Source organism: Rhinopithecus roxellana, chromosome 10 (genome assembly GCF_007565055.1).
Source record: "Rhinopithecus roxellana isolate Shanxi Qingling chromosome 10, ASM756505v1, whole genome shotgun sequence".
In the NCBI taxonomy this organism is placed as follows: Eukaryota; Metazoa; Chordata; class Mammalia; order Primates; family Cercopithecidae; genus Rhinopithecus; species Rhinopithecus roxellana.
In genome coordinates this window covers 95,150,621-95,176,914 of record NC_044558.1, presented here as the reverse complement: position 1 = coordinate 95,176,914, position 26,294 = coordinate 95,150,621, and the positions used below count along the sequence as shown (strand labels likewise).

The window sequence follows — 26,294 nt, the reverse complement described above, 5'->3', positions numbered from 1 at the left end:
GCAGATTCAAGTTAGCCGGTACATGAGGTTGAGTTTTGGGTCTTTTCCTCAAGATAGGAAAATGGAGACATGGCACTTCAAACCTATACTAACCCACTTCCTGGAAGCTTTCTTTAATGTCTTCTACAGACCCAAACATAAGGAAGACATTCCTTCTTTGTTCTGATGCAGATCCTCAGCTTTGTCCCCTCTACTACTAATTCCAGGCGATACTTGGCTTACGTGGCCCTTGTCTCCGTGTCTCAATTCACATGGCAAGTCTGCAAACTGCCAAATAAACCTAAGGTTTTTCATGCAGCACTTCCCTGCAATGGTTCCCTGTGTTTTCTAGCATCATGATGCCTTAACTTCATAGCTTTTATCTTCACTTCCCAGCAAACTGAATTCCCTTTCAAACTCTCATCACAGTCCCACATTGAGAAACATGACTGATATTCCATCAGTTTAAATTCTGTGCCTTCTTCATGGCTCAGCACTCAGTAATTTTTTCCTAGTCCCTGTGTTCCATATCCCATTTATGTGTGTTACTTAAGAACTCTGGCCTTAAATCAAGGTACTTCAAGAACAAGGGTTGTATGTGAGCATCTGTGCCGTCCACTGCAGCTAGATGTGGGCAGGCCTAATTTGTGTACCAAATAAGCGATTTCAATGGGAGGGTATTACATAGATGAGTGAGCGACTAAGGCTGCCTATCACCTGCCTTTCTGTATGGTTTTGTAATGGTGCTGTCATCTTGTGACCAGGAATACTTGACAAAAATAAAACAACTATTTACTAGAATACTATCACACTAATAATGACAACTTCCTCTTTCCTAGTTATTCCTTTTGCGTATGCTGGAAACATCTATGATGCTATTCCCTTATGCAGTAAATGCTCAGACATACTTAGCTATCCATGGCTTGGTATCAGGTCATAAGAGAGCCGCAAAGCAAAGGCAGGTGACACTTCAAACTCAACCAAACCAAGATGTGCAAAGACACGAAAGAACTGCGATCGATAAGGCAACAAAAAGCAAACATTTAAGCAAATACCACCAAGCTGAGCATTCTAAAGACACTACACAACTTCACTCAAGATTCACAATGTGAGACAGCTACTGCTACGGACGTTTCATAGCTAGGAACAGTGGCTCAGCATTCAGGTCACTCACTCAAATTAGGGAGGAGGGGCCGGGACTTGGGTTATCACACACACCTCAAGTTCTACTGTCACACAGATTTCAAATTGAGTCTCTCCTAAGGATCTCAGGTCCAAAGACTAATCTTGTCTTCTACTTGACCAATCAATGTTCCTTAAGAAAATTTTGAGCCAGATACCACACTCCAATAATGATATAATCCAAGTAGAGCAGCTCAATTTTACAATTTCATAGCATTTTGAAATCCTAGTGTCAATTCATTAACGTTCAGGATACAAAGATGGGCAGAATTTGCCTTTGACACAATTATTATTCATTTTTTTCTCCTATGGTCAACGAAGTCTGGGAGAATATTATGTAAAAGTGAAACAGCACAAGTTTGGATATTGTCAATGTGGAGCAGGAAGGTCATGAGGTCCCCCTTCCCTCTTTGATGGGAGTAGGGCAGGATGCAGATGCCTCAGGACCGGAGCTTGTTAGCAGAAGGGAGTCCACGGCCCTGTGCTCTTCTGTGTCCTTCAAACAGTTCCTCACTAGGTCCTTTGCCAATGCCCTCAGGGAGACCACTTTGTAACAGAAAAAAAAGCTTTCCAAATGACATGCTCTTCATTCATTTTTAGCGTACCTCTGAGAAATTAAGATACATACTTGTGACAAAATATGATGTGATACTGTGTTCCATATAAACCAGGGAAGGGGGAAGAGATCAAAGAACTGTGCATGAAAATATAGGTGGCTGACTCAGAATAATGAAGTGAGTTGCTTTCAAATTCGCCACTACGTTCAAGTGAACCAGACAGTAAGAAAACTATGGACACAGATTAATCTCCATCTCCCCAAACGGTAGAGGAGGATCATTCCACCTCATCACTCTATTACACGAATAGGTGTCTCCAGGTTACAACTCAAAGAGTATTAGTATCTGTATTATAATCCATCTTTGGAAAACAGACTATATGAAAGAAGACAAAACCAAAATGCAACTGTGTGGTTTCCAGAGCAATTTATTCAGGAAAATCTATTCAATATGCCATCAACAGTTCTCCTGTGTGTATTGTGCTGATAAATAGACACTGAGAGGATTTAACAAGTTCATCATTTAATAAGTCTGAATTCATTTTCACCACATGGTATTGTACACGGTCATCTGCTGAAACAGATTTCTTTTTTAACAGATCTTAGTTTAAAAAAAGTCATAGATACCGTGAGTTCTGTATAAACTGGTGGACAGTAAGTTAGTTCCTTTGTTTTAACTTATAAGCCTCAACTTCACCGCAGAATAAAGAATGTAGGCCAAAGAAAGCATAATCGGTCACTCGTATAGAACAGTATTGTTTCTATAATTTGAAGCTTTCTGAATGGACGGGTTCAGGCCTGATGCAACTGTAAAAAGATTACTTAATGAATAGACTATATGGAAATTGTACAAAATGTTATTACCTTTAATCATTAGTAGCTTAAACAGCACTATATCACTAACTGCTATTCAAAATCAAAAACCTGTTTTTGAATCCCCGAGAAGGCAGCATGTGTACACAACCATACCACCTTGTACTTAGGGGTGTGCCAAAACGTAATTCAACAGAAACTTTGGCTTTAGGAAAGAGTCACAAATATTTAAAAGAATGGCTTTAATCGTCATTTTAAGTATACGGTAGGGGAAAAGTGTGCTTTAATTAAATATACATCATACCAGTGATGCTGGCAAGGTTGAAAGTTACTCCTAATGTTGATAGCTATAAAAACTAGTTTGTACATAACAAGACAATGAGGGGAAAAAGCAATCCCTTTGAAACAAAATTATCAAATAAAAAATGTTCACAGTGGTTTGTATCAACAGTATGCATTTTATGACAAGAACATGTACAGATTCGGAGCACCCTAGGGCTCTCTTTATGTCCTAAAGAAAACGAGCATTTACATGATTATGGGTTGTACTGAATTAAAAAGATCAACTGTACACTTACTCCTTAGACAGCATAAACTGTCCTAAGGTGTACAGCTTTAACACCATCATTAAAATTGTTTGCAAAAGGAAGAGAGAATTTAAAAAAAAACACTTTTCTTTTTGGAGTGAAGAGTCTTTCATTCGCTGTTATAACCAGCAAATGCCATTCACTAAATCAAAAACGGAAGGAAGGGCCCTCACAAACACAGATCTATCTGAGCAAGCTGACCAGTACACATTACAGTCTTAAAAATGAAGGTTATATACTCTATGTTACAAGTCCCAACTAGGCAGTGTCAAAATGACATCTATTTCTTTGCTTGCTTTGTGATCATACCCCTTGGAGGCGTTACAGGTCTCGTGGCATTTGGCTTCTTTTTCTCTGCAGGCTTTAAAATCTGGAGAGATTCAAAAGACAGTTCATTTAGGAAATATACTCAACCCCAAATCTTAAAGAGTCCTTAAATTTCATTCAGATCTTTTGTTCAGATGGTGTTTACAACTGCCCCAACAACTGTAAAAGCCTCCCTAGCATATTAACACAAGCTAAGTTGACATGTAAACATTTAGTAATTAATGCTATGATGAAAAGATAAAAATCTATGATCTGGACAAATTATTTTGTCTCTGAGTATAATGACAATCTTCTGAAGTCTACACCTGGTAATATCTTTAGCTATTCCTTCTGATATAGGGGAGAAAGTTCTTTACAAAAGTGTTTCTCCAACCTGCAGGGGATTCTTGCACAATCTTTGGAATTTTGAAAGCTGCAAGTTCTGACAATTGGTAAAAAAAAAAAAAAAAAAAAAGAAGAAAGAAAACAAAAAACTGTTTTAATTCATTTAACTGATGACTGCCACATGATTTGGTGGCTGTATTTATGTTTATGACTAGGCTGGCTTGAAGTTGTACAAGTTTATCATAATAAGCAAATGAGAAAAAGGCTGAGGCAGATTCTAAATAATGCTTTTATGCCAGCTGAAGGCCAAATGATGTCGTGGTACATTAACAGAAGTTTTGTGGAAGTCAGACTAGAGGGCAGAACTAAGTAAACATATAGCACGAGGCACTCAGTACTTTTCACATGCAAGTGGTGATTTAATTTTAGCTGAACATTACATTGTCATTATGGTTTTAGATTTACAGTAAAACAGCCATAAGCATAAGGAGCCAATATGCAATGCAAAAAAATCATAATTAAACACTGGGAAAAGGTGCCATAATTAATTTTTTCTTTTACAAGGTATCCATACATTATTCAGCTATAACACACACTGGTTAAGGGAAAACAGAAACAGCCTACTCAGCATAAATGAACACTAGGCAAAAAGTAGCAATTATATTTTTCAACCAGCAAAGTGCAAACATAGTAAAAGGAAATAATGTTGAAAGCATGCTCTACCTGAAAAGAACACATTAGTGTTTCATCCACACTCATCATGGCACCTGCATTGTCAAACTCTCCACAATAATTGGGCGCAGAAAACAGAGTGACCAACTGCCTCTTTGCAAAAAATTCATATCCATCTTCAACCACCTTCGAGAGAAATTTTTTTCAGTATAAATAGGTGCAAATATTAGGTGAGTAAAACCACGTTTCAGTTTCCCATTGAGCCTGATATCTTGTGTTCCAGAAACACTTTGTATAAATAAGCAATACCTACCCACCAAAATCAACAAGGAGAATCTGTGCTCACACACATGCTCTTAAGTGTACATGTAAAATTCAAAATCAATACCTGATGGGCTCTACATATAAGATCCAAATCATGCTTATGGAGAAATTTTGCAACCACTTCTGCACCAAATGTGAAGGACACTCCTCTGTCATTTTCACCCCAGCCTAAGACATCTTTATCGGGGTCAGACCACAAAAGATCACAAAGAAGACCTTGATCTGGTACATCAGTTGGTCGCATAATTCGCCGAATCTGCTCCATAGATTGAAGATCTGGTGATAAACCTATTCAGTGAGGAAAAGAAAAAGGAAGAAAGCAAAACTTTTAAAAGGATATTACCCCTTCAAAAGTTCCATTTGTCTACAGAGAAATTCAATAATCCTGACACAAAAACTGAAATCTGATTATATTTTATTTACTTTTGGTTAAAAGAAAAAAAAACACACACACAGAAAAAGGACAACTGGATACACACTAGAATTACATGCAGTAATGCATGGGGTGCTGTAGTTAAACAGTACATGGAGGCAGTTATATTATACAGAACACTGTAAAATAAAATCCAGTGATTTAAAAAACTCTTCTATGGGCTTCCCCAGTTGATGACAATAATGAGCGATGTTATGATTGATGGCTTATAATGACTGAGCTGAGAAGATAAGGATGCTCAGTGAGAGGTAGTTCTCTAGGAAACCTGCACTGTTCACAGACCATTAAAATCTACAAGAGCTTATTGTATCGAGTTACAATATGGGATGCATATTATAAGAGTTAAAAACCATGTGTCCAACTCTACCAAAACCTGTGTAAGTATAGAAGCACAGAGATAAAAGACATTATGTTGGCTTTTTGATGGCTAATTTCACACCATACATGAAAAGAAATTCTCTTTGCAATTACTATTTTAATTACATTATAGAAAGCACAACCACTGAGCAAAGAAAAATAGCTTATACAATATATATGTATATATTTTTAGAGATAGGGTCTTGCTCTGTTGCCTAGGCTGGAGTGCAGTGGTGCGATCATAGCTCACTGCAGCCTTAAACCCCTGGGCTCAAGTGATCCTCCTGCCTCAGCCTCCCAAATAGCTACGGCTACAGGTGCGCAACATTACACCTGGCTAATTTTTAACATTTTTTCTAATGACAGGGGTCTCGATATGTTACAGGCTGTTCTCATATTCATGGCATCAAGCAATCCTCCCATCTTGGCCTCTCAAAAGTGCTGGAATTACAGATGCCAGTTACTATGCCTGGCCAAAGTAACTTTTAAAATCCAAGTCAGGCCGGGCGCGGTGGCTCAAACCTGTAATCCCAGCACTTTGGGAGGCCGAGGCGGGTGGATCATGAGGTCAGGAGATCGAGACCATCCTGGCTAACACAGTGAAACCTCGTCTCTACTAAAAATACAAAAAAAATTAGCTGGGCGCAGTGGTGGGTGCCTGTAGTCTCAGCTACTCAGGAGGCTGGGGCGGGAGAATTGCTTGAACCCAGGAGGCGGAGCTTGCAGTGAGCTGAGACTGCGCCACTGCACTCCAGCCTGGGAGATAGAGCGAGACTTCATCTCAAAAAAAAAATAAATAAATAAAAAATCCAAGTCAGAGAAAATTCTGAGAAGATAAAAAACAAACAAGGGAAAATTTATTCACATCTTCAGTGTTCTAGAGTATCTCTGGCACAGCAAATTACATATTGTTCATTTTACAGTTAAAAATACTTTTCTGAGCTGGGCATGGTGGCTCACGCCTATAATCCCAGCACTCTGGAAGTCCGAGGCAGGATTGTTTGAGCCCAGGAATTTGTGACCAGCCTGGGCAACATGGTGAGAACTCATCCTTACAAAACATAAAATAAAAATAAACATTTTCTGCTCTATTTTAATCCTAATTTACAGAGTCTAGAATTCCCTGTAATAATCAGTTCCTTAAGATTTTTATCCAAGTAATCCTGGCTGTATCAGAGTGACAGGGCAATGCAACACATCAACAAAGGAGAGTGTTCTGTCAGAGGAAGTCATCCCAATGGTAACTCACAAATGTTAAAGTGTTCATCCTTTGGAAGGGATCAAAACCTATTTGGAACAAAAATCAGCCCACCTACCTCCATGACAGCAGAATATCTTCTCATCCACGATGGCTGCTATCGGTAAACAGTTAAAACAGTCTGTGAAAGTTTTCCATAGTTTAATGTTGTATCTTCTTTTACCTGTGATTAAAAAGAGAGTATTACTGTTCTGTAGGCTCATTCTCTCAGGATTAACTTCCCCCAAAGCAAGATTCTGGCTACTTTTTAAGCAAACGAAACTATGTTTTTATTAAGAATCTTAATAAAACCGTCTTATTTTAACACTCTTTTAAAATAAGAGCTGGCCGTGGTGGGTCAGACCTGTAACCCCAGCACTTCAGGAGGCTGAGGTAGGAGGATCGCTTGAGCCCAGGAGTTCAAGAACAGCTTGGGCAACATAGTGACACCCCATCTCTTTAAAGAAAGACTCTCCTGGAGGGAAGGGGTTTAGGAGAGACACATCTGATCTAAAAGCAATGACTTACATTTTCACATGAAATCTTTTTAAATTCCATACAAGTATGAAACCAGAATTCCAGATTTGATAATGATTAAGGATTGCCATCAAATCCCAGGAATTATCTGGTAGCATCAATTCTGTCTGAAATCCAGTATGCTTTGTCCAATCTCACTGCAGCTAGTTCCCTACTTCTGAAAGCAATTACGAACTTACACATGTGGCATTACGACCTTCCTTCTGAGAAAGCCTGAGTTAGCACCCATCCCCCATGTACTCCCCTCAACAACCTACAGATACCAGAGGATCCCCAGCCCTCAGTGCTCTAGCAGGAGGCACAATGATCACACGGCAGTGGTGCCTCTCACAGGCACTACAGGGCATTTGTTTCCAACACTGCACAGACTCCACATGCTCCTACAGGCCTGATGTCACAGGGTGGTCATGTTCCCTCACCAGCACAGGCATCCACACATTCTGGAGTCAGAGTGCAGTTCTGACAGAAATATGCCACTATGCACTGTTTCTACAGGAAACTGATGTTCTGAGTTTAAAACCTACTCACATACCTTGCAAGAACAAATTTCTCTGGATTGGATGAGGACTGTCCAATTGTCCAGATGCCTTTGTTTCCTGTACCTTACTATACTAAGTACAATCTTTAAAAACCAAGAGTTTGGCCAGGCGGGGTGGCTCACACCTGTAATCCCAGCTCTTTGGGAGGTCAAGGTGGGCAGATCACCTGAGGTTGGGAGTTTGAGACCAGCCTGACCAAGATGGAGAAATCCCTTCTTTACTAAAGATAAAAAAATTAGTTGGGTGTGGTGGCGCATGTCTGTAATCCCAACTACTTGTGAGGCTGAGGCAGGAGAATCGCTTGACCCCGGGAGGCGGAGACTGTGGTGAGCCTTGATTGTGCCATTGCACTCCGGCCTGGGCAACAAGAGCGAAACTCCGTCTCAAAAAACAAACCAAACCAAGAGTTTGTCCTTAGTCTCTTGCTGCGGACTACAGGGACATCGAAAGGTTTAAACCTGTACCTCTCCTTTGAGAGTTAGGGCCAGCCCAAACAACTGACCTGAACCACACTTCCCACCCTGTAATGCAAATCAAGCAGTCTAGGGAGTTTAGCACAGGGCTTGAAATGTAATGTAAATTCAACAAATGTTTGCCTTCTCTCTGCAGAGAAGAGTGTTATCTTTTCTCCTAATAATTTCTGGTTTCTCAATGACTGGGTCTAACTCTATGGTTCACCCTGTTGCGCATTTCTTTAGAGGCTACTAACTCCTTCACTGGAGGAGTTCTGAAAGTTCAACAAACTCCTCCCACCAGGCTGAGGAGGCTGAGGCAGGAAAACTCCTTGAACCTGGGAGGCAGAGGTTGCAGTAAGCCAAGATCGCACCATTACACTCCAGCCTGGGCAACAAGAGTGAAACTCCATCTAAAAAAAAAAAAAAAAAACCAACAAACTCCTCCTTACGAAAGGCTGATGGGCAATCTGAATCTGCAAAAACACCACCTCCCATGTCCAACAGCAATACTACTACTACTACTACTACTACTACTACTACTACTACTACTACTACCACCACCACCACCACCACCACAAGATGAGTATCCTTAATCCAAGATGCTCCAAAATTTGAAACTTTTTGAGCACTCACATGATGCTCAAAGGAAATGCTCACTGGAGCATTCTGGATTTCAGATTTTTGGATTAGGGATGTTTAACCAGTAATTGTAACACAAATATTCCAAAATTTAAAACAAAACTCTGAAACCTGCAACACTTCTACTCCCAAGCATTCCAGGTAAGGAATACTTAACCTGTATTATAAGAACAGGGCTGCTGTCTTAGCCCCCCAGTGATAGTGACTTCCTCTTTCCCCAAGGTCAGCTTCACTTCTGGATATTTTTTTTTTGAGGTGGGGTCTCACTCCATCACCCAGGTGGAGTAAAGCAATGTGATCTCGGCTCACTGCAATCACGGCCTCCCGAGTTCCAGGGATTCTTCTGCCTCAATCTCCTGAGTAGCTGGGACTACAGGTGTGCATCACCACACTTAATCTTTATATTTTTAGCAGAGATGGGTTTTCGCTATGTTGGTCAGACTGGTCTTGAACTCCTGACCTCAAGTGATCCACCCACCTTGGCCTCCCAAAGTACTGGGATTACAGGCATGAGCTACCATGCCCGGCCTTTGATTCTTTAGTTATGCCACAAACTCCAGTTTCTTCTCTTGCCGATTTCTGCTGGCCTCTCCATCAAAAATCAGTTTGTTTCCTCCTTTTGCCTCTTAGCACTTTAAGCGTGGGGCTGTCTCTTTCTCTTCTCTCTTCATTTCCTCCCTAAGGCCACCTCAGACCACTAGGAACATATGGGTCCTGAAAGGTTTAACCAGGGTAATCGTCTAGCTTCCAAATCCTAAGATTCTGAGCCATAACCTGTAATGCAGTTTCCCATTACTGTACATCAGACAGCTCCGGTAGCAGAAACGGATCAACAAACACTCCTGTTTTACCCAACAACATATACCTCAGCCTTTCCATCACATTTGCAAAATTTAAACAAACAAAAAAAAAGAAATGGTAGTATAAAGTACTTATGTACCTGGAAAACAGGCAGTGGTTTTTAAATTGTCCCATGAAAATCAACATTTGAATATAACTTTTCATTTTAATAAAATTAATATATATTATATATATATTAAATGTCTGCAAGCCTTCAACCAGAAGCCACCTATGTCAAGGGCACTTTTATGCCCACAAGTAGACTGGATGGCAAATTATATCTGCCTGATGGGAGAGAGGAAGCTTGAACACAAGATCTATAAACTGTGTTGATGATCAAACAGGAGCCGAAACTGATACCAACCAACACTGATCTTCTAAGTCATTTTAAAGGCCTCTGCATTGAGTAGAAACTGAAACTGATGCAGCTAGTATCATTACATTAGGATAGAAGTCACAACAATGAGGTCAACTGGATTTGAATTCATCAGTGCAAACATGGAAAGTATTTGCTGGGCTAACAGTTATGTAAAAGGAACCCTTTCTTAACTCAAGAGTAACACTTGGAATGAGTATCCAAAACACAATGTTGGCTGGGTCTGGTGGCTCATGCTTGTAATCCCAGCACTTAGGGAGGCTGAGGTGAAAGGACTGCTTGAGCCCAGAAATTACAGGTTGTAGTAAGCTATGATCCCACCTCTGCACTCCAGCTTAAGGCTCTGTCTCAAAAACAAACAACAACAACAAAAAAAAAAACCCACCACATCTGCCTTGTATTTCACTACCTAAGGAATAGTAACTGGTTTACTGGTACTTCTTTGACACAGAATCCCTGTTAATATCGAATATCTTTCCTGTACAGGTTCAATGGTATCAGTCAGTCCAGAACCCACAGAATTTTTGTCCCTGATGATTCCTGCCACCCCATCTTACCAGATGGATCTCAAGGACACAGACCAAGCAAACATCCAGTTGTGGGAAAGGGTGGTAGTAGAAGGGCTCAGTCTGTGAATATAATCTTTCTAGGATGCACTTCTAACAAATGTGCTAGCTCACTACATCTATGTGAATTGAGATGGAAAAACACCACATCTGGAGACTCTAAGTTAGGATGTGGTCTAGGGGAGGGCCACAGGGACAACACTTTGCTGATCTTCCTATAATCATATTAGCAAATGCCAACTACCTAAAGTTCCTTAACCACCCCTTCACTCCAAACCTGAAACCCCTCCTGGCACAAATAAGCACAAAAGGAAGGTGAAGGTAAAGATTCAAAACTTTTTCTGACATAAAATCCTTTATCAAACTGATTATTTTCAAAGTTTTTTTATTTGATACGGAGTCTCACTCTGCCACCCAGGCTGGAGTACAGTGGTGTGATCTCGACTCACTGAACCCAACTCCCGGGTTCAAGCGATTCTCCTGCCTCAGTCTCCCAAGTACTTGGGACTACAGGCATCTGACACCACGCCTGGCTAATTTTTGTATTTTTAGTAGAGATGGGGTTTCGTCATGTTGGCCAGGATGGTCTCGATCTCTTGACCTCATGATCCACCTGCTGTGGCCTCCCAAAGTGTTGGGATTACAGGCGTGAGCCACTGCGCCCAGCCTATTTGCAAATCTTTAAGAACTGTGTTTTGTCAATAGTCAAATCAAAGTGCACCTTTAAATAAACAATCCAAAATGAGTCACAAAATGCGTAAAATACTGTAAAAATAATTCAGCACATTTTAGTTTTAGGAAAGTTATTGCCATTCTTCCTGGGTGCGGTTATGCCAGAGGAGAAAAACTGTAATAATTTCAAAAACTAATTATTTACATATTGCAGGATTCCATTTGCATGCAATGTTCTCTAGCAAAGACAAAAAGTAGATTAGTGGTTGCCTGGGGGCTACGGTGAGATGGTCACATAACTATAAATTTACTACAAATCACTGAATTGTATACTTTCAACAGATTAATCCCAGGACTTTTGAGTGGCCTAGGTGGGCAGATTCCTTGAGTCCAGGAGTTTCAGATCAGCTTGGGCAACAAGGTGAAACCCCATCTCTTCAAAAAAATACATGAATTAGCTGAGCGTGGTGATGCATTGCAGTCCTAGCTACCTGGGAGGCTGAGGCAGGAGGATCGCTTGAGCTGGGAGGCAGAGGTTGCAATGAGGTAAGATGGTGCTACTGCACTCCAGCCTGGGCAACAGAGTGAGACTCTGTTCCCCCACCTCCCCTAAAAAGCTAAGTTAAAAACAAGTTGATGAAATAGAAAACATGAGAGATGATACCACTGCATCTAAAATCTCACAATTCCTAACAGAAGTACGTGATAATTGTTTATGATAAATATCTTAATTTCAATAACTTCCTGAGATATAGAAAAGTACTTACATTCATCATAAAATCCATAAATTCTGTTGATGCTGGCACATTCATGGTTCCCTCTGAGAAGAAAAAAATTCTCAGGATATTTGATTTTGTAGGCCAGTAAGAGGCAGATCGTCTCCAATGACTGCTTTCCCCTGTCTACATAGTCCCCAAGAAACAGGTAGTTGCTTTCTGGTGGGAAACCACCGTACTCAAAAAGTCGCAGTAAATCATAGTATTGCCCATGGATGTCACCTAGAAGCAAGAATTTTGTTACACAGTGTTCCCATACTTACAGCTCAATCCACTAACAAAGCTTTGGAAAGAAATTCTTTAAAAATTCATTGTACAATGGCATTGACCTCTAGTAATGAGAGTTTAATTGGAGAGCCAACACGAAGTAATTTCCAATCTGGCATCATATTTAGTTCAATTGAGCTTAATAAAATTTTTAAGTATATGTGTATGTCCACAACTTCACACAAAATTCAACTAATTAAGAATTTATTCTGTGGAAAGGGTTATTATGTCCAGGCATGCCTTCTTGCCAAGTAACATGGTATTCCTTTCAGGATGACTGATGAATACCAGATCTCTGATAGCTCAGTCTCTGGGTACTGTGTCAGCAGAACTGCTGCACTTCTAGTGAGCCTTGGCCCCGTCTGAACAAAGTACATACACACGACCCCCACCCCCCACCCATCAATGCATTTAGCTTTCAACTTCTTCCTGCTAGATAATGCCAAAGAACATTTTACTTTTAAAAACATGAACACAAAGTTTTATCAATGCAAATATGCTATAAGAATATATTACTCAAATGAAAAAAGTTTAGTTTTTCTTTTTTTTTTTGAGGCGAAGTCTCGCTCTGTCGCCCGGACTGGAGTGCAGTGGCCGGATCTCAGCTCACTGCAAGCTCCACCTCCTGGGTTTATGCCATTCTCCTGCCTCAGCCTCCCGAGTAGCTGGGACTACAGGCGCCCGCCACCTCGCCCGGCTAGTTTTTGTATTTTTTAGTAGAGACGGGGTTTCACTGTGTTAGCCAGGATGGTTTCGATCTCCTGACCTCGTGATCCGCTCGTCTCGGCCTCCCAAAGTGCTGGGATTACAGGCTTGAGGCACCGCGCCCGGCCAAAAAGTTTAGTTTTACATTGAGTTAAAACACAAATTATCTGCTTCCATTATGCAGAAAACAGAACCACAAAATCAACATCAAGGAACTTTTACTTTTAGTTATAACCAGTGTTGGTTTAAACTTAAAACATATTCCTATACATCCATGTAGTTTAGACCTTTCCTTGGCTCTCCATTCTTAGTTTCATTTTTTCTTCTGCAATGTTTATTCCTTCAGCAAAATATTTTTTTTAAAAATCTGAAGTATATCTAAGTAAACTAAGTCCATTAGAGGTATTTATTCTAAAGCTACTATTTAACTTAATTTTTAGTAGTTCCAAGCTATTCACAAACAGGAGAATGATTCTGCTAGCTAATACAAGGTCATCAACATATTCTTGACTCAGTTAATCAATCACGTAACCAAAGGTAACTTGTGTGCCCCAAACTTACCACATATTTTGAGTGGTGCTTCAAGTTCTAGTAGGATAGGCTGACTGAGAAAGATTTCACGAGATTTTAAACACAGTCCTCTGATTTCATTCTCCTGAAGCTGGACATTCTTACCAGGCTTGGACCCTCTCACTGCAGAGGAGAAAAACTGCAATTAGTCTAATGAAGCCAAAATACAAAATACAATACAAGATTTAGATAAATGGGCAAAAACATGGTTTAACTAGCTTTCTCTGAGTGGCTTCATTTTCAGGACACTTATAATAAACATGGTTTTAATGTCTAATTAGAATCTTAAAATATTAGACAAGATGTAATTGCATCTTTGATACCAAGTAAGACTTCTTTAATAGTATTCCAGAAAAAGGGGCCATCCTGTCTGTGCGAATGCTGTTAGAAACAGGATTGGAGGCCAGGCACAATGGCTCACGCCTGTAATCCCAGCACTTTGGGAGGCCGAGGTGGGCGGATAATGAGGTCAAGAGATCGAGACTATCCTGGCCAACACGGCGTGAACCTGTAATCCCAGCTACTTGGGAGGCTGAGGCAGGAGAATTGCTTCAACTGGGAGGCGGAGGCTGCAGTGAGCCAAGATTGCGCCACTGCACTCCAGTCTGGCGACACAGCGAGATTCTGTCTCAAAAAAAAAAAAAAAAAAAAAAAAAAGGCCGGGCGCGGTGGCTCAAGCCTGTAATCCCAGCACTTTGGGAGGCCGAGACGGGTGGATCACGAGGTCAGGAGATCGAGACTATCCTGGCTAACACGGTGAAACCCCGTCTCTACTAAAAATACAAAAACTAGCCGGGCGAGGTGGCGGGCGCCTGTAGTCCCAGCTACTCGGGAGGCTGAGGCAGGAGAATGGCGTAAACCCGGGAGGCGGAGCTTGCAGTGAGCTGAGATCCGGCCACTGCACTCCAGCCCGGGTGACAGAGCGAGACTCCGCCTCAAAAAAAAAAAAGAAAGAAAAAGAAAAGAAACAGGATTGGAAATACTCAGAACCTTCCCCATCAGTGTTTTTCAGAGGACCATTGGACCATGGGTATTTCCTCCTGAGAATCTCTGATTTAATTTACCTATGAACAAATGTTAGTGTTGTTTTCATTTCATTAAGAAAATGTTGGCGGGGCGCGGTGATTCATGCCTGTAATCCCAGTACTTTGGGAGGCTGAGGCGGGTGGATTGCCTGAGGTCGGAGTTCGAGACCAGCTTGGCTAGCATGGTGAAACCCCGTCTCTACTAAAAAATACAAAAATTAGTCGGGCATGGTGGCACATGCCTGTAATCCCAGCTACTCGGGAAGCTGAGGCAGAAGAATCGCTTGAACCAGGGAGGCAGAGGTTGCGGTGAGCGGAGATTGCACCATTGCACTCCAGCCTGGGCAACAGAGCGAGACTCCATCTCAAAAAGAAAAAAGAAAATGTTGGTTCGTTGTACTTATTTTGCCATGCAATTTCTGGGCCTGTATTTGTGTTTATGCTGACATCTGTAGCAAAGGATGTCAGTCATGTGCTATACTGTAAGAAAGCATGTTTCCTAATAATTTGAACAGATAAGGTAATAATGGGAGAAAGAAATCACTGCACAGCATGGGGCATCCACACCACCAGAGCACTTAGGGTTCTTCTACCAAAGTACAAACTTTGCAACAGAGCTCACTTGTCAGCAGGTAGGTAGTTGTGGGAAAGAAATTTTCTGTTTTTGTTCCAGTTGTAACAGATTGGACAGTCATTAGATACAGATAAAGTAGCACTAAACTGCTAAATGTACCTTAATTTTACAGTTATAAAGTTCACTTTTGGACCCCAAAATATGTAACTAAGTCTCATTCTGATAAAAATGTTATACAACAAGAAGCAATAAAAGCATAGTAATGATAGTCTTCGAGGAAAGATATGAAACAGATGCATATTTAATAAAACAGCAACTGAGCAACAAATAATGTTTTTTCCACAAGTGATTTTCTTTTTCTCTCCAGATATACGTAACAGAGTTAGGACTCAAGAAATATTCCCTGTGAAAGATGGGATCCCTGCTTCATTGGCCAGAAAATGCCAATCATTAGTGATTTCACCACAAGTTAACCAAAAACTTGGGCACAATGCCCAGCAGGAAGCTTTATTTTTGGCTAGGAAAGAAATCCTAGAAGTTTCCAGTTTCAACGTGAATTTTTTTCAGCAGAGTCCCACACTTATGAATGAATAGCTGACTTTAAGTCTTCCAGGAGAATATTTCTGTGATAATTGGCTCATACCATATAATGGCAGGCTTTGTTGTATGAATGCTATTGTATTTAGTCAATGCCATCAGATGAAATCAGTGTTGCTAACAATTTTTTTTTTGGCTTTGGAAGCTCTCCATTGTCACCTTTGAACATAGTTCATATTGTTTTAACTCCTTTATTCTGTTTCTCTGTTTGTCCTCTGGGTGGGGACATTCAGAGATCAGTAAAAAGCAAAAACAATACTACCAACAATTTAAAAATTCTTCCTCTTTTTGGATGAAGCCTGGTGCCCAGGCTGGAGTGCACGATCCTAGCTCACTGCAGCCTCAACCTTCCAGGATCAAGTGATCCTCTTGCTTTGCCCCCCCCAAAGTGCTGGGATTACAGGCATGAGCCACTGTACCTGGACTTAAAAATGACTCTTAATATTAAGATTAGATGCAGCTTTTTCAGAACAAATATTCATATTTAAAGAATGGTGCTTATGAAAAACATCAACAAACATGGTCTGAAAGCTTCTTAAATTCCCTACAATTAGCGGAAGGAAAAAAGTTATATAAAGATAGAAACTGCCAAAACCGTCTTCCATCAGTTATTATACAGCTGCTCAGCCTTCAGACACCACAAACACCACACTTCACCCTGGAGAAAAGCTTCTCTCATCCATCTCCTCTCCCCTCACAGGCTTGCTGCATGCTTTTTGAAAGGCTCTCTCAACATCAGGTCACTACCCACCACCCCCACCTCCACCATGCTTGTATTTGTTTTATACTTGCCAGTTTGCTTCTGCCGGCTCATCTGGCCCCACTGGTAGAATGCAAACCCACTGCAGTAAAACCCACAGCAATAGCCCTGCTCTGTAGTGTACACAAGCCATAGCCAGCAAGCAGCAGGTGCTCAAAATCTGTTGCATGACTGAAATCTGGATAAATCTTTAAGTAGTGTTGACTGGTAGCATTAGAATTAAACATACATTCCAGACTATATATTTATTTATTTAGAGACGGAGTTTCACTCTTGTTGCCCAGGCTGGAGTGCAATGGCGTGACCTTGGTTCACCACAATCTACACCTCCCAGGTTCAAGCAATTATCCCGCCTCAGCTTCCCAAGTAGCTGGGATTACAAACATGTGTCACCACATCAGCTAATTCTGTATTTTTAGTAGAGATGGGGTTTTCTCCATATTCGTCAGGCTGGTCTCGAAATCCCGACCTCAGGTGATCCGCCTGCCTCAGCGCCCAAAGTACTGGGATTACAAGTGTGAGCCACTGTGCCCAGCCCAGACTATATACTTTTGATGAGCAAAAAGCATGTTTCTGTGCTATAAAATTACAAAAGAATAGTGCCTTTTGCTTACCAGGCTTTATTGGAGTATTTTTCAAGGTATGAAAATCTAGAATTACTCTTAATTTTCACGTTGAATTGTCTAACAGAGATTTCAAATGGGGCTTATGGGGCTTGGCAGTCCCAAGAACTTGGAGAGTTCTTAAAAGTTGTCACATCAGGGCTGGACGTGGTGGCTGGTTACTGTGGAGTCTGAGGCAGAAGAATCGCTTGAACTCGGGAGGCGGAGGTTGCAGTGAGCTGAGATCGTGCTACTGCACTCCAGCCTGGACATCAGAGTGAGACTCCATCTCAAAAAAAAAAAAAAAAAAAAAAAAGTTGCCATATCAGCCAAAAGCATACAAATTCACATCACTATGTTTTTCTTTCTTTTTTTTTTTTTGAGATGGAGTCTCACTCTGTTGCCAGGCTAGAGTGCAGTGGTGCATGATCGTGGCTCACTGCAACCTCCACCTCCTGGGTTCAAGTGATTCTCCTGCCTCAGTCTCCCAAGTAGCTGGCATTACAGGTGGTCATCACCACGCCCAGCCCACTTCACTATTTTCAATGTCCATCAAACAGTTATTTACTCACTGTAGTTGACATTTACCGAGCACTTATCCACTAGGCACTGTAGTAAGGGCTTTATATTGCCATTCAATCCTGTCAACAATCCTAGGAAATCAGGCACTGTCATCTCCCATTTTACAATGACTTGGTCCAAAGTCACAGAGCTTAAGGACACGAGGACGCAATGCTAGATCTATTGGTGCATCCACCATACCACCCTCCCAATTAAGAATCTGTTCTACATTGAACTTCAAAACCAAAGGAGAAGGCCAGGCGCGGTGGCTCATGCCTGTAATCCCAACACTTTGGGAGGCTGAGGAGGGTGGATGACCTGAGGTTTGGAGTTTGAGACCAGCCTGGCCAACATGGTGAAACCCCATCTCTACAAAAATTAGCTGGGCATGGTGGCGCACGCCTGTAATCCCAGCTACACAGGAGGCTGAGGCACGAGAATCACTTGAACCTGGGAGGTGGAGGTTTCAGTGAGCCGAGATTGTGCCACTGCGCTCCATCCTGGGCAACAAGAAAGAAACTCTGTTTCGGTCGGGTGTGGTGGCTCATGCCAGTAATCCCAGCACTTTAGGAGGCCGAGGCAGGCAGATCACCTGAGGTCAGGAGTTCAAGACCAGCCTGGCCAACATTGTAAACCCCGTCTGCACTAAAAATACAAAAATCAGCCGGGCGTGGTGGCAGGCACCTGTAATCCCAGCTACTTGGGAGGCTGAGGCAGAAGAATCACTTGAACTTGTACCCGGGAGTCGGAGGCTGCAGCAAGCCCAGATGGCACCATCACACTCCAGCCTGGCGGACAAGAACGAGACCTCGTCTCAAAAAAAAAAAAAAAAAAAAAAAAAAAAAAATCCGTCTCAAAACAAACAACAATAAAAAACCAACACCAAATTCGACCTAAGGATGTGACTCTTCAGTAGAAGTATCAATATTTCTTTATCTGGCTAGAAAGGGAGATTCAGGAAAATGTATTATTACTATTAAAAGCAAAGGTTGCTCTGTAGAAATGTATCTGATCTATTTTTCTGGCAAATCACTGGCATGAGCATATTATAAAAACTTCCACACATTTTTATTGAAAACAAACTGGTAAAAATTTGAATTATAAAAGAATAGCAGCCAGGTGCAGTGGCTCGGGCCTATAATCCCAGCACTTTGGGAGGCCGAGGTGGGAGGATCACTTGAGCTCAGGAGTTGGAGACTAGCCTGGACAACATGGTGAAATCCAGTCTCTACCGAAAATACAAAACATAGCTGGACATGGTGGCATGCGCCTGTAATCCCAGCTACTCGGGAGGCTAAGATGGGAGGATCACTTGAGCCTGGGAGGTAGAGGCTGCACTGAGTTGAGATCATGCCACTGCACTCCAGCCTGGGCCACAGAGTGAGATCCTATCTCAAAAAAATAAATAAAATAGCATTGGTGATTATTTACAATACCAGCTCTTTCTCATAAGCAATATCAACTTTTGAAAGTTGCTGGCAACAAGCAAAGCAAAGATGGAAACTATGGAAGGAAATTTAAGACAAGTTTGAGATTATTTATGAGGAATAAAAAAGTATTTTCCTTGCCACAGAAAGGCCCCTTAATTGTTTAAAGAAAAACATATTAAAGAAATAGCACACACTAAAAAAGCCCTAGCTGAATTCTAATGAAGTTTCAGAACCCAAGAAAGGCACGAGTGGTATAAAAATAAGTCAACGAAGATTTTGCTGTTTTAAAATAATCCTGTTAAAAAGTAGGTGATAATTTTAACAATATGCCACATCATATTCATTTCAGTGAATCAACAGCCTCATGATATTTGACAGATTTAGGAAACTAAGACTCAAATCAAAACAAAAAGTAAGTATTTCCAACATTAAGCATTCCCATAAACAACTGAGTTCTTTTCTGCAAAAAGTATATCAAGAATCCTTTGGGCCGGGCACGGTGTCTAATGCCTGTAATCCCAGCACTTTGGGAGGCCGAGGTGGGTGGATCAGCTGAGGTCAGGAGTTTGAGACCAGCCTGGCCAACATGGTAAAAGCCCATCTCTACTAAAAATACAAAAATTAGCAGGGCATGGTGGCACGTGCCTGTAGTCCCAGCTACTCAACAACTGAGGTTGAAGCAGAAGAATCGCTTGAACTCGGGTGGCGGAGGCTGCAGTGAGACAAGATCTTGCCACTGTACTTCAGCCTGGGTGACAAAAGTTCAAAAAAAAAAAAAAAAAAAAAAAAAAGAATCCTTTAGTTTCTCTGCAAAGTCACCAGCAGGATGACTTCCACATTCTGATTTATCACAATTGTTTCCACACCCTGCCCTCTCCCCATCTTGACTTTCCTAACTGATGGGGTTATACTTCGGGCATTGAAAAGTGACACCAAGGCAGGGAGCTGTGGCTCTCGCCTGTAATCCCAGCACTTTTGGAGGCTGAGGCGGGAGGATTGCTTGTGGCCAGGAGTTCAAGAACAGCCTAGGCAACACCCCTGTCTTTAAGACAAAAAGAAAAAGAAAAAAAAAAATTAGCCAGGTGTGGTGGTGTGTGCCTGCAGATTCAGCTAGCCAGGAGGATGAGAAGGAAGAATCGCTTGAACCCAGGAGTTCAGGTCTCCAGCCTGGGGACAGAGTGAGACCCAGTAAAAAATAAATAAAAGTGACATCATTTTTTTCAAGACAGATAGGATGTAGCTGCAAAACACTGTTTACTGTTCTCAATAAAGCATCTTGAGTTTTCCACAACTAGAGTAAAGCCAATCCATTAAAAACTTCAATTTTCCACAGTCTAAGAACACATTTTGGTAATATATCACTGAGTAGACTCTACATCTGACCCTACATTTTGAGTTTTCATTTGCTGTAAGCTTTACTGTCGGTGACAACCACTCCCTTCTAGAAGAGGGATGACAGTAAACCCCAGTGAAGTGGGAAAGCTGGAGATTTCAGACAAATCACCAATATCCATAAATAAATCATCTGTTTTTGATGCTTTGGATACAGAGGTATGACCTTAAAATGTTAAACTCAAACTATGTCCTGGAATTCCATAAGCTCCATGGAAATGAAATCTTTCCTTCTTGGTCTTGAATGACTTTCCAGTTCTTTATCGACAAAGCGACCGACACCCAGAATATTATCTCCTTCATATTTCAATCTCTAAGGTCAACTAACGGCCTCGATTGTAAATTAAGTTAAATGGTTAAGTCCACATAATATCAATAATTTCCCTGCTTCACAATCAGAGATCCTCACCTAGCCAAGTGGGCTGACTGGTACCGTGATTCTGCACAACAGGTTACAGGCTATAAAAGGACTGTGCTTTCAAAGACATCAAATCACCTCACTAATTTCCACAGCTGACCACTGCTGGGCCACAACTGCATGTCCATTTGCCCAGTTCTGAGGAGGAATGCCCAGGGCTCTGCTCCTGTGTGTCACATCCCCCCCCCAAGCACAACAATGTCACACACAATTCTGTTAGATTTCACTGCTGCCTCCTGCTACTGACAGGCAAGAGGGCACTGCGGGCACAAGGAGAGTAATCCTTTTTCAATGCTGTGATTTAACAAAGAACTCCTGCAAGCTGCAGATCATCTGTCTCCAACAAAGCTTTCCTGCCTTGCCTAGGAGGAGAGGAAATGGGCATACGACCAACATGCTGATGGGAAGGAAGGGCAAGGGCTAACACCAGAGTTCTTATCAATGAGGGAATCAGAAATTGACAACTTGGATGTGAGCGTAAAAATTACCTGCTCTGTGAACAAATAATTACAGGCTGGGCACCGTGGCTCATGCCTGTAATCCGAGCACTTTGGGAGTCTGAGGTGGGCAGATCACTTGAGGTCACAAGTTCGAGACCAGCCTGGTCAACATGGAGAAACCTCGTCTCTACCAAAAATACAAAAACTTAGCTGCCCGTGGTGGTGTGTGCCTGTTAATCCCAGCTACTTGGGAGGCTGAGGCACGAGAATCGCTTGAACCCAGGGGGTGGAGGTTGCAGTGAGCCGGGATTTCACTCCAGCCTGGGTGACAGAGTGAGACTGTCTCCAAAATAAAATAAAAAATTAAATAATTACAGATGTTCATTAGGAAAGATTACTTTTGTTTTTTTGGTTAGCATATTAAGAAAGCTTCCCCTTTTTAAGCCATTATGTTTGTCCTTTATTATCTTTAGGACCAGGGACGGCTAACCATCAGAATATGAACATTTTATACTGCACCAAAAAGTTGAACACACGGGTTATTTAAACAATCTTAGAGTTTCAGAATATCTGAACACTCCCTACCTTCAGAACAACCCTTATATATCAGAGGATTAAATGTGTAAGCACTTTCTGTGAGCCAGGGCAGAGGTCGTATTTAAATCACTAAAACAAGTCAGGCAATTCTGCAGAACTTGACATGGTCTTGCAGTTTGACAATGGCCTTCTACAAAGCAAAGATGCTTCTTGCAAACCAAGATGTGAAGTATTACAACCATCTGCTGTGCAAGAAAAATGCTAGCCACCACGGCTCCTTGAAGGAGGTCATTTACAAAGTAAAACTGCCCCAAATCCCACTTTTCTTCAATATATCAGACCAAATCAACAGCTGGCTTATTTTCTCTCAAAATGCCGTTTTACTGTCGGTTACACTAAGGAGTTAACAACCTTAAGGTTTTATCATCAGCAAGGCAGAGTTTGGATAAAAGCATCCATGGTGGGTTGCAGAAGTGATGCCTTACTTACAGAAACATTCGGGAGTTCAGAAAAGAAAAGAACTGCAAAGTTAGTGACTAAGATCTAAACCAACATGCTGTTTTTCTTAAGACTTCCTTTTCAGTTAGCTTTTTAGTACTATTACTGAGCTACTTCTCAACTAGCTTATACTGCTCTCAAGCTTAAAAAATCAATTCTGAACACGTGAAAAAGTCTACCAAGGTCACAAAAGTCATATTGCCTCTACTTTCAGATATACTTACATCTTAAAGTATTTAGGGGAAAAAAAAAAAAAGGTTTTGGGGGCATTACGAAAAGCACAAAATTTAGGCCGGGCATGGTGGCTCATGACTATAACCCCAGAACCCAGGGAGGCCGAAGTGGGAGGATTGCTTGAAACCAGGAGTTTGAGAACAGCCTGGGCAACACAGTGAGACTCTCATTTCTATTTTAAATTATTACATTTAATTTTTTTTTTTTTTTTTTTTTTGAGACGGAGTCTCACTCTGTCGCCTGGGCTGGAGTGCAGTGGCCGGATCTCAGCTCACTGCAAGCTCCGCCTCCCGGGTTCACGCCATTCTCCTGCCTCAGCCTCCCGAGTAGCTGGGACTACAGGCGCCCACCACCTCGCCCGGCTAGTTTTTTGTATCTTTTAGTAGAGACGGGGTTTCACCGTGTTAGCCAGGATGGTCTCGATCTCCTGACCTCGTGATCCGCCCGTCTCGGCCTCCCAAAGTGCTGGGATTACAGGCTTGAGCCACCGCGCCCAGCCCTAATTTTTTTAAAATAAAAAACTTGTAAAGCACAGAATTTATTACCAACATCATTTAACTTAGATATCTACATATCCTCAATGGATCATCTTCAAATGTTTCTCTGCCAATTTAACACCCACGAGAAAAAAGGAAATTTAAGTATACTTTGCAGTTAGCCTATTCCCAAGGCATTAAAATGCACTGCTTTATTAATTTCAGCAAAAAAAGAAATATAAGAAAACCTGGTTTTCAAGTGCCACATAACAAGAGGAACTATTAAGAAACAATGATCTCATTTTAGATGTATCATTATTTACCAGGCAAACTACTTATTAGGATTATAATGATTAAAATTAACAAAAGCTGTTTATTTATGAATACAGAGGCAGTTATGGGCAAACCAGAACTTAAATTAGCAAGCCTTAGATGATCTTAAAATTCTAATGTTTCTAATCCATGTAAATTCCAACTTTTCCTGTTTCCTCAGAGAAATAAAGCCACACATATCCCTACAGAGATAAGCAGAATTTTAAAATTTAGAAAGAAAATATTTAACAAAAAATTCTTTTCTTACAGCAAACTATTTTAATCAGTTTCTGCCTAACTGCTGCCTCAAATAAATTAAAGAACTATATTAACTAGCATGAAAAAATACGGTTCTTATATAAATACCTGACATTAATGGAATGACAAGGTTTTCAACTACAACACAAGGTTTTCACCTGCAATAACATTTCAAGAGCATTTCAGGGGTCCTTAATGACATTTAGTGTTTTTTTTTAAAGACAGCATAAAAGGAAAAGAAGGCACAGATTAAGAAACGGACGAGATATTTTCAGAGTTTCATTTTAATAACTTACTTTAAAAGATTTGCAAATTCTAACACCAGAGCTGTCATGCCCTCGACTCCACCACTCACAGCATTTATAGTCCAGTAATATTTTAGGACTACATAAACGCAAAAAGCAGTTAAAACTGCCAAGTTCCCATTAAGAAGTGTCCAAGTTAGGGGATATGACTGAATTCCTACAAAGTCTTGGATAAGATGTTTGCATCTGTTGACATGCCCTTGAATCTGAAAGCAGCTCATTTCAGCTTCCGTCTTCAAAAGCTGAACCTCACCCCCCTCCCACATCAACATGAATCAATTGCCAGGCACCTCACAAGTCTTAGATGAGCCGAAATTTAAACCTTTCTATTAACCTTTACTAAACCACTGGTCCCCTTCCTTCAGTGTTGTCTGTAGCGAGTTCTACTAGCTCCCGGCTATCTGGGTTTGAAACCCAACTCACTAACTGTGTGACCTTGGTTAAGTGACTTCATCTCAGTTTCTTCTGTAAAATAACAAAAACAACAAAAAAATGCAAATATCTTGCAATGGGTGGGAGAATATGAAATCTGTGTTAAGTGCTCAAAGAATGCTTGACACACAGTAGGCGCTTTAGAAGCGTCAGTTATGATTATTACAGTAATAATTTCATGGACGCAAAGTGCTTAAGACAGAGCCTGGCACATTGGAAAGATAACGATATCGTCAGCCTTGCTGACTTCCTGTTCAGATGCACGTTCAGGAAAAGAGCGCGGAGACCTCTCCAAGATTAGAATAACTTAAAAGGATTTGGAGGGCAGGCGAAGACAGGTTCTGACACCTCTTGAGACATGAACGCTTGTTACCAAGTAACAAGAAATGGGCCCCCCAAGACCCCAGAGCCACGAAAAATAAAAGCAAGCAGGAAAAGAGCCCCCAAACCCGGTGGAACTCACGCCCTCAACAAACTGCCTTCCGTGAGGACGAGCACCGAAAAGTCCATCTCGCACAGTACGGCGCACGCCGTCCAGGAGGCTGGACTGGGGCCCCCAGCCCAACAATCGCTCCAAAGACCCGTCTGGTGTGCGGGGGCAAACGAGTAGAGGCGGGAAACGTGGGGGTGGGGAGCGGAGTTTTCAAATTCCACGGCCGGGAGGAAGCCTGCATCCTAGTGCAATGAATGAGCGGAGCCTGGAGGGTCCGCGGCTGGCGACAAGTTGGGGATCCCGGGCTGACCTCCCTCCAGCTGCAGCCCCCGGCCCGTGGGCCAACTCGAGGAGCTCACTCCCCACGGTGCTGCAAGCCCAACCGGCCTCCCAACTCCCCTCCCTCGACCCCCCGGGGCCGCCTGCCGCCCTCGGGCCCGCCTCCCCCTTCAGCCGCCCGCCGCCCCCCTTACCTTCCAGCAGCCGTTGGATGATGCTGTCGATGTTGAGTTTGTCTAAATCCGCCATCGCCTTCCCACCGCCGACCCTCCCGCAGCGGCGCCGCCGCCGGCTCGCGCCCGGGACTCACACCTCCTTTCCCACCCCACGAGCAGAGGCGGTGGTGGCGGCGGTGGCAGCAGCCGCGGCGGGTCCCCCCCCCCTACCGCCCCGCTCCCTGCTTCCTCCTTCTCTCCCCACTGGAACCACGAGAAGAACAAAATGGCCGCCGACTCCTTAGACAGCCTCGGGCCGCGCACGGATGCGCGCGGGGAGTGCAGCGGCCCGGCCGGGACTTCTTTATGGGCCATAGGGCGCGCGGGAGGGGGCGGGGCCCGGGCGCGGGAGGGGGCGGGGCCCGGGCGCGGGGCGGGGCGGAGATGGTTGAGCGCAACTGCGTCCGCGCGCGGAATCCTTCCGCCAAACGGGCCGAATAAATAGGCCCGCCCCCGACACCGGGCCGGAGCGTGAGTTGCAAAGTTGCACGCGGGAGTTGGGGTTGGGGGAGGAAATGCAGCTGTGCATACTGCCGGTTGCGGCCATCGCCGGATCTTGTACATTGAGGCTAGATGTTTGCAGACCTGGCCATGTGGGAACTCACCGACGGATTTCGGGGGTCCTGGAATTTACCCTTTAAGATAAATCTGGGGTGAGGATGAAAAAGGAGAATAATAAATAAAAGAAGGTTGACTTATTTTGGATTCAGATATACTGGAACTTGGGAGAAGAGAAAGGTTTATTTGGTAACTAAAAAGAAAAAACCCTCTTCCAGATAAGTC

At 42.3% G+C, this 26,294-nt stretch overlaps 1 protein-coding gene across 1 annotated transcript; it reads right to left on the bottom strand.

Moving 5' to 3' along the window:
- Positions 1 to 2,129: 2,129 nt before the first annotated feature.
- Positions 2,130 to 25,818, bottom strand: PPP1CC (protein phosphatase 1 catalytic subunit gamma). The gene is made up of 8 exons (XM_030939788.1): positions 25,491 to 25,818; positions 13,725 to 13,856; positions 12,183 to 12,413; positions 6,871 to 6,975; positions 4,829 to 5,052; positions 4,492 to 4,626; positions 3,427 to 3,487; positions 2,130 to 2,524 (listed from the first exon to the last, which is right to left on the bottom strand). The coding sequence occupies exons 1-8, from the start codon at positions 25,543 to 25,545 to the stop codon at positions 2,454 to 2,456; spliced, it is 1,014 nt and encodes a 337-aa protein (XP_030795648.1). The 5' UTR covers positions 25,546 to 25,818; the 3' UTR covers positions 2,130 to 2,453.
- Between the last annotated feature and the right edge of the window lie 476 nt (positions 25,819 to 26,294).